Raw genomic sequence first — 9,611 nt, 5'->3', positions numbered from 1 at the left:
GGATCCACCTATGGCCCCTGACGGCGTCGAGGGACAGAGCCTTGACGAGGGTCCAGGCACTCAAGCAATCTGGGTATTATTAACACTATTTAATGATATTTAAGAGGCTGAGAGTAGGTGTTTATAATGCAAATCAGTATTTATAACTAATTTGATTTGAAATTCGCAAAGCTATAAATTCGAATGAATTCCCAATCTAGGTGGAACTCTATCACTGGATGGCGGGGTGGGGGGAGGGGTGTTATTCTGAACCCCGAACCCCACTCTCTCTCCCCCACCCCTCTTCCAGCGCACAGGCCTGTCCTGACAATGTTGTTTTTTTATGTAGGCCGATTCCATTCTGTAAGTGGCAGGCTACCTGCTGTTTGATGTGAATTAAAATATAATGAAAGAAGAATGAATAATCCGTAACCCAATGTACTAGCGGCAATTTAATAAACAGGTTTACCCTGTTGACTGGAATATTTTTGTTTTTACAGTGTTTATTGAAACTGATAATCGGAGACAGAGTGCTGATCGTGAGAATTATCTAGACGAAGAAAAAGAAATGGAGATAAAATCGACGACACAGACGGATTGAATAGACCTAATCATCAGTTATACACAACTTGTATATATTTTTTAATGCATGATTGTACATTGGTGGCAAGATTCAAAATTTCCCCTGATAGACATGCATATTTCCCCCTAATATAATTGTTATACATTTTTTAAAAATTTTGACGAAAAGAAAGTGAAGAAACAGAAAGATTAATAGGCCTGTCATATTATTTATAATTCAGTTTACGTGATTTATTTTGTTAAGCCTACAATTGCTACACTGTCGCTACAGTGTTTTCAGTGCAATCGTTGCTATGGTTGCTTTCCGATTCGACAACCAATCAGCAGCAATACCAAGACTGTTGTGGAAATATGAAATGAAAAATTTTGAAATAGGAATGAGGAAGTTTAGTGAAATGAACACCCATCAGATAAAAAGACTGGTTGATTTTCTCAAAGGAGATAGAGAGAGAGTGAGAGAGAGAGAGAGAAACCTAAAACAACAATGTTTCCACGTGATACTTAGCAGAACTAGCACCGTAAGTCATTTAGACTGTAGAAGGCTCAATGCCTGAAAAAACAAAGAATTACATGAAACGGATAACAGTAAAATCAACACAGTTCACAAAGAGACGGAGAAAAAAAAATGATTACAGAAAAAGTAAAGGTAATAAGTACAGAAACTGATCTTTCATCTAAGAAATACTTATTTAATTAAATTAATCAATCACAATCAATTTCATTTTGATTAATTGACTCGTTGTTGTCTCAGGTTAAATATCGAGTTAAATCAAGTTTGATGGAAAAGCTTTTCTTTGATAAAGATTGTTTTAAGTTATCGGGTAAATTATTGTTTTATTGTAAAGTTTTGGACCGCTAAATCTGATATTATACTGAAAAGATGTTTTTTTTTTATGCAGCGGAATATGCAGATTTAGGCCAGTTCTGGTAAAATATTTATTGTAAAAAGAATTCAGACGAAATAAGTTACTAAATTGTGGAGGATTCAAGTACTTGGTTGAGGAAAACAGGAAGTTGCATTGTTGCAGTATATTGATATTTTGCAATTTAAGTAGTTTGAGGGAATTAAATAATGGGTCAGTGTGGGCTAATGGTGGTGCAGCATATAAAATACGAATTGCTTTCTTGTAGGTGTTGCAACAATATTGCAATAACTTAAATATCATGCGAGGATAAGACTACTGTAAAGGACGGAGGATAAAGAGAGGAATAAAAGAAGAAAGACTAAAAATAATTTTGAAATGTTGTTTTCTACTTCTTTAATGTGTGTTTTCCATGAGTCCAGAATTAATGGCATTTAAGGAATTATGTGATTGTTCATTCTAATCTGTCTATTGTCAAATGAGATTGGTTTATTTGAGTTACAAAATAAAATAGCACAACTCTTATTGATGTTTTAACAGAGAGTTTGCAGAAAAGTATCTGCTTTTTATTAGTTACTTCATGGTTAATAACATCAAACAGTGTATGCATAATGCTATGAATATATAGGGCCGTGATGTCGTCTTGGTAAAGGGCGGGTTTGTAGTGGACGAGTTTGTCAAGGGGGCGAGATTGCAAGGCGCGAAATTGCTAGGGGGTGAGTTGACTGGAATCTGTTTATTTCTACTGCTGCCAACTGCGAGCCTTCAAAAGTCAGAAATTTCCCTCCACTTTAACACATTGTGAGTAGGCAAATACCATTACTCATTCCCGAATACCGAATTTATTTGCTACCGATGAATTTTCACAATTACAGTATTTAAATTTATATTGTGACTAAACCGTTAACTTCGATATCTAGAATTAGTTTCCTTTATTAATTGTCATATAAAATACATGAAATTTGTGTTTTTTGAGTTGATATATTAAAGTTACCTAACTTACTTAAGCAAGAACTCTGAACGACAATATTTATAAACACAAAGTATATATACAGTATATGGACAGTATGGAAGATATTGTAAATTGGCCTAGAGAAATTATGGCTTACAGCATTGAACAATGTTAAATCAGCTCTGTAGTGATATGAAGTGTTCATTAATGTATGGTACCAAACAGTGACACCAGCATTTCTACACCTAGAAATCATAGGACTTTTAATTGTAGTGAATATGAATGTCATTCACCTTAGTTTGTCCATTTTATTCTAAACAAATAATGAATTACCTGAATTTTATTGTATTCACCAATGTCATTTTAAATTCTATCATTTTATTAACTTAAAATATACCGTTATTGAATAATTTAGGCAAATGCATTTACGATTCTTTAGAAACAAATTCTTGTAATCTCGAAAGCTCCGATAAGGGCAGTATAATAGAGGCAGTAGAAAGTATATTTGTCCTAACGGCCGCCCATAAAAAAAAAGATCTATTAATCAATCAGCCGAATGTTTCTAGTGGCCCTAACTACCGCCCATACAAAAAACGAAACTGCCCTAGGGGGTCCGAAATTTTTGTTTTCTAGACGCCCGAACATAACATTTGAGGCATTCTGGGCTATCTTTTTTTTCTTCTTCTTTCTTTTTTTCTTTTTTTTTTCTCTTTTTTATACCTCCCAAAAGGGGCGGCCCGGCCCCCACTAAATCCGCCCCTGAGGGTAATCCTAGAGCTCCTCATCGGAGTTAAAAAGGAAAAGCATGTTATAATTTTATGTTACAATTTTTATTCCTTTTCATGTAAAATGGGCCAGAAGCCTAAGTAGGCCTACATATAAATGTCCTAGGACAGGCGCAGGAACGTGGTTGATTGCCTGGTACGGTCTCGTCATGACTAGCAGCTCGTGAATTTGAAGATGTAGTGCCGAACCACCAAATGATCTTCAGCATAATTTGTAATGTTCTCGAAAAGGAAACCCAATAAACGTTTCAATTTTACCAATCCATAGGAGTTCTGGTCTTCCTTGTTTTCTTGATCCTTCCATCTTTCCTTGCATGATGACTTTTTCAGTGAAGTTACTTCGTAGTGAGTAATACATTCATTGATTGCCTCCGTATTAAGAAAAAATTGTATGTATAGTTTATTACGGTAATCAATCACCTTAATACTCAAGCACTTTAATATTACATAAATTTATTTATTGCCTGTATAACTAAAACACATTTTACATAATTTTATTATAGGCCTAATTCAACATTCAAATGTAGCCATGGTTGGCATTCATTTATGCAGACTTACAAATTAACTGTACAGTGTTTAGCATTATTTTTATTTATTTATTTATTTCTAAACCAACAGCGAAAAATCGCCACTTACAGGATGGACATAAAAAATATAGTATAAACTCTAAAAATACGGAAAAACAGTCAGGACAGTCAGAAGTACATTCTTAACTAACAGCAACCCCACCAAGAACAAAGAATCAAGAAACAAAACACAGTTACAAGAAATACTTTAGTTACTTAAAAAAACTGCTTCCCCCGAAGAAATATGTATCAATACTAAATTATTTTACTTTCCTTAAAAACATAAAAGTTTCTGATACCTCTTCTTCTCTATCATGTTGTATTTATTTCTCAGTGAAATTGTACAAAAAAAAAGAATAACAACAGCAACAACAACAACAATAATAATAATAATAATAATAATAATAATAATAATAATAATAATAATAATAATAATAAAAGCGTATTAGGCAAATTATGATGCTATGTAAATATCTTTTTTTATAATTTAATTTAATGTTATTGCCTTAAAATAATACAAATGAAAAAGAAATACAGATCTTGAATTAAACAGAATAAATACAAATATATAAATAAATGGAATCTATGAAACAAACATGGAGTCGAAGAATATGATCACAAACGAACATTTTACAAGATGAAAAACAATAAATATTTTAATATTATGTTATCATTTTATTATAGTTGTTTTACAACTTACTTTATAGTAAGGTGAAAGTAATTTTAAATTAAATTAAATACAGATTGAGTTGGTTAAATGATAATACTTAATTGAACAATATAGTTAACAATTATCACCATTTTCAATTGCTGCTCAAATTTAACCAGTGCTTAGCCCTACATTGTCTTTTAAGTTTATCTTAGTGACTGATGCATAATCGGATGCTGATAAGAAATCCTAACAGACTATATGTCAGCTACACACCATTGTAGCTATATATCTAACATCTAGTAAGGGTGATATTGTCAGCTAGCTGGCAATGTTAAGACAATTTCTAATGTAAAAACATAGGCCACAGAACCTACCAGCTCCTATCATTAATTTATGTTATAATTGAATGTTTGTGTGCTGGTGAAAATCCTTTTGCTTCTTGAGATACAGCCAGATCCAGAGGCAACGGAACTGGAGTGGTGTGTGACAATGCATAAAAGAGCATGGCGCATTTGGGGAAAATGGGATAGCCAAAATGCAGTCGGTTGTTACGAGAGTAGAACTATGGTAAATCTTATTCCTCCATGACATTACCGACATAGATCAGCGTTCCAAATCTCTTTTTCGATTGCTAGCACATTCTCACCAGAGTGCATTCTGGAAGGCATTGCGTCCAGGAGATGTTTCTCATGCGGCCAGAATGGAAATGAATCCAGTGCACAGCTACGATCTTTGGAAGCAATTTTTATTTTTGTGTCAAGTTGTAATATAAATATAATTTATTTATAAATTTTATTACTATCCATTAAAATTCAAATAAATTGAAACAGAAAACAATTTATAGGAGGCCTAGTTAAAAATCATCAAAGTTTAACGGGATGCCTATTCACATTTTGTCATTTCGGTGTCATTGTGCGGTATTTCTGGCTCATTATAATTGTCCATATCAGCATTCTGTCGTAGATAATCAGAACTAATAAACACTATAATAAAACAATAAGAAAATGTTAAAATTTAGTTATGAGCGTGTAGAGTATGCTGTAATCACATAATCATAATTGTCATCAACATCATGAAGGTAATTAAACACGATCAGCGTTTGAAGTCAGTGGAGTTTTTAGAATAGGCCTATCATAATCTCCATCGTCGTCGTCATCGCCATCATCATCATGATCCACATCATCATCATCAAGATCGTTATCGGCGTCGTCGTCAAGATCATCATCATCATCAATCATCATCCTATTCATCATCAACTTCATTACCCAATTTTCTTACTAAGGACACCCTGATTTAGCACGACAAAGTTGTACTTACGTGCTAGGATGAATCCTAGTCCAAGCATGGCACAAAACATACCCATTGTTACAAATATGTTAGTTGCAGTGAGGACAACAAAATACAACAGCATCATAACACATGCAAATGCCTGTGGTAGTGGAAACAGCAAACAAATTATTTCCTGGTCAATTGCTGAATGTTGATGGTAAAACAATAGTAATATGCATATATATACACATTAATCTGCCAATGGAAACACCTACAAAACATCGCACCACACATCTTGCATTTTTAATTATTGTATGACAACAACAACAACAACGGTAAATACTCTTAATACGCCAAAGTTTAAGATCAAAATGGTAATACTGTACTTTATAAAGGAAAATGGTAATACTGTACTTTATAAAGGCGGTTCATGGACATATTCATATTCGCAAATTTGCAAGTAATAGGCCTATAAGCAAAAGTCATTATAGGCTTATTAATAATTAGGACTAAATTGCTAGATAGCCACATGGCGGTGTTGAATAAATTGTTCTGTTGTTTCGCTCTATCTTAAAAATGGATAAGAATTATCATGTGCAACAGCTTTATCAAGTTTTAATAGCAAACACAAATATCGAATAGAAAACTGGTAAATATTCACACAAAAAAAAAATGGCTGCATAGTTACCGCGGTACACGCTGCGTAATTGGGTGCGTGCCCATCATGTTGATGGGCTTTGGGGCGTTTGACACCCAAACACCCCCCGTCGGGGAAGCATAGCACCACACCCCCCTCCCCCCGGTCGGGGAAGCATAGTCCCCCGCTCCCGTCGGAGAAGACAAGTCAATTTTGTCGGGGAACAAATAATAAAAAAATTACATGTAATGTTCGTTTAACCACCATATTGTTTTCATTCAACTATTTGTGTTAACTTTTCATCACAACAACAACAACAACAACAACAACAACAACAACAATAATAATAATAATAATAATAATAATAATAATAATAATTCAATAAGACTAATTAAAAATAATTTGCGTTCTGTTATGATAAATGCTCGTCTGGATAGCTTCATGATGCTTGGAATACGTCGTGATAGATAAAGCAACCTCGACCATGACAGCGTGGTTGACAGATTTCATGCAAAATTTCCAAAATATAGAATTTCACTTTCAAGAATGAGGATTTGAAAATAAATTAGATGGTTACATTGCATACTCTTTGTTTCTTGTTTCATTCAAAATGTTTTGGTTTTGGATGCTGATTTCGACATTAGAAAGCATAGCCTACATGAAGTCAATATTATAATAACTCGATGCCTATCAAATAAGTAATAATAATTCGCCATAATTCATCGAATATCCGTGGCTTCCAGAGGGCTTCGCCCCTAGACCCCCACCCAGGGGTGGCGCCAGGATTTGCAGGACGGGCCGAGGTCTCCGACGAGGGGGCCGATGCTCCCGACGAGGGGTCAGATTTCCCCGACGAAAGCAATGTGGGCGTGGTCGAGCTTCGATTAAGATGTTTCGAAACAATTTAGGGGTTTCAAAGGCCACCGGGGCCCTAGGCGGCCCCCTGGCCCCCAGCCAAGTGAGACTCGATTCGTTCCACTAGCCACCCCCGTCGGGGCCTTTAGCCCCTCCGTCGGCAGGTCCTAGCGCCATCACTGCTTTCTGGTGTACTTAATCACTATGTAAAGTATTTACATTTTATTCCACTATGGATTAAGCAGCGTTTCCAATACAATACAATAATGTATAATATTTCTATCGTAGTATTTTAATGTTCATTTATGCTTAACTGAATGTTAATGCATCATTTGGATGCATATGTATTATGTGTATGCTATTTTGTTTACAGTAAGTCCTTATGTTACTAAGCCTTTAGGGGCAGCACAGATTATATGACTTAGCTATCTGAGCGGCTGCCCCTACCTCAGTTTTACTACTGTACGTTGTACAATTCGTCGTTATTAAAATGACATATTATCATCATATACATGTAACTAGCGCCTTTTGCCTTGTAGCAATAGTGCACATCGTTTGTTCGATATTGAATTCAATTTCCCACCACCTCCCCAATTCCCACTTCAATACAGGATGTAAGCTGTGCTTTAAGGGGTTTGGCACCCAAACACTTTCTGGTGTATTTAATCACTATGTCATGTATTTACGTTTTATTCCGCTATGGATTAAGCAACGTTTCCAATACAATAAAATAATGTATAATATTTCTATCGTAGTATTTTAATGTTCATGTATGCTTAACTGAATGTTAATGCATCATTTGGATGCATATGTATTATGTGTATGCTATTTTGTTTACAATAAGTCTTGTGTATGCTATTTTGTTTACAATAAGTCCTTGTGTTAGATAAGCCTTAAGGGCAGCACAGTACATTACGACTATCTGTGAGCGGCTGCCCCTACCTCTGTTTTACTCTGTACGTCGTACAATTCGTCGTTATTAAAATGACATATTATCATCATATGAGTGTTTGATAACGACACTTTTATTTTGCGTAGCATGGGCTTGCGTGTCTGTTGTGTGATGCAAAGGCTGCTTCGGATTGCGGCAGTATGGTTTTTTCGTAAAAAATATTTTCATCCAGTTTTTTAATTCTGTTAGCCTACAATTATTTTTTGACTTCAATGTGGGTAAATATTATAATTTTTATTTTCTGAAATTTAATTTAAATTATATTAACGCAAATGTTGTTGCTAAACTGACCAATCGGCCATATTTTTTGGTCACGTGCATAACTTAACGCTAATTAATGGATTCTGGTTACGTTAATTTTCATTGTCAACGAAGTCTATTTAACGAAACAGTCGAATGAAAATAATACTCAACGAAAATTCGTAGTCAACGAAATGAACCAGTCGAATAAGCCCATTATTTTTGTATTATTGAGGTGTGTACCAGGGTTGCCAGATAGTCGACAGGCTTTTTCAATATCGGCCAAAATTCGGCCAGATTTTAATCCGATTAGAAGACAGTTATGTGGGTACATATTCATTTGAAATACTGCAAAAATTACAGGAAAATCAGGGGCCGTTCGTTTGAAATTGAAGAAACAATGTTAAACTTCTTTTAATTAATCTATCACCATAAAATACATGCCCAGCTACATCATAATATTAAATAGCCTAGGCCCTATGTTCTTTAGTTGCTGACGCCCGAAAATAACCTTATGCGTTTGGGCGATCAATTTTTATTTTTTTCTTTTTTTTTCACCACTCCCCACCCCCTCCTCCACCCTAAATCCGCTTCTGCTATTTAAAATCACATCATTAAGACTGATCTAAATTGATTTAAATTTACCTTGAATTTACCTTGAACCATAGGACTTCAGAACTTAGCTCATTTGTCCCTCCATCGTCATTCGTACAAACTCTTCAGTTACGTACGGGCGAAACTTAAATTGGTGGTCAGACCAATATTTTGAAATACCCGATTTAAACTGATGGACAGTAGTAGAATCAACCACCCAACTGGGCAGGGCATTCCAATCATCAATTACTGCATAAGAGTTTTTTTCTAATATTAAGCCTAAAACGAGGTTTACTTAATTTATGTTTATGACCCCGGGTTTGCTTATATTCAAACTTCTGAAAGAGCTTCACTTCCAGGCCCGTAGCCAGGTCATTTCAAGGAGGGGTTCTCTTGGCGTGGGGTCCAGAGGATTGCCATATGACCCCGGTGGGGTCGGGGGCTTCGCCCCCGAAGCCAGAGCAGTTTTTGTGTTTAATGGGTCTATATAATGTTATAAAAGCAGTTATGTTTTGAAAAAGATCTATGTAATAAAAGGTGGTAATATAATAAAATTGGAAAATATTTCCTGATAATTGGCATGTTTTAATCACACGGAAAGACAAAAAAAACCTCATCGCACAACCAATATCAATATACTCAACACATGTATTATTATAAAACAAAACAAGCTATTTATAGGCCT

General features: G+C 35.0%; 2 protein-coding genes across 2 annotated transcripts in view; one reads left to right on the top strand and one right to left on the bottom strand.

Moving 5' to 3' along the window:
• The window catches only part of LOC117114081 (feline leukemia virus subgroup C receptor-related protein 2-like), a 10,459-nt gene extending 8,673 nt beyond the window's left edge, over window positions 1-1,786 (top strand). The window contains exon 4 of the mRNA XM_033257623.1: window positions 480-1,786. Within this exon, the coding sequence (XP_033113514.1) occupies window positions 480-533 (54 nt within the window). The 3' untranslated portion in view covers window positions 534-1,786. The remainder of the gene's footprint in view (window positions 1-479) is intronic.
• A 1,751-nt stretch (window positions 1,787-3,537) lies between these two features.
• LOC117114080 (uncharacterized MFS-type transporter C09D4.1-like) overlaps window positions 3,538-9,611 on the bottom strand; it is a 28,247-nt gene continuing 22,173 nt past the window's right edge. The window contains exons 8-9 of the mRNA XM_033257621.1: window positions 5,697-5,808; window positions 3,538-5,362 (exon numbers count right to left, since the gene is read on the bottom strand). Coding sequence (XP_033113512.1) covers window positions 5,262-5,362; window positions 5,697-5,808 — 213 coding nt within the window. The 3' untranslated portion in view covers window positions 3,538-5,261. The remainder of the gene's footprint in view (window positions 5,363-5,696; window positions 5,809-9,611) is intronic.

The sequence above is a fragment of the Anneissia japonica genome, unplaced genomic scaffold (genome assembly GCF_011630105.1).
Source record: "Anneissia japonica isolate Jap-2015-1 unplaced genomic scaffold, ASM1163010v1 scaffold288030_len866700_cov218, whole genome shotgun sequence".
Classification (NCBI taxonomy): domain Eukaryota; kingdom Metazoa; phylum Echinodermata; class Crinoidea; order Comatulida; family Comatulidae; genus Anneissia; species Anneissia japonica.
This window is presented reverse-complemented; position numbering and strand designations above follow the sequence as displayed.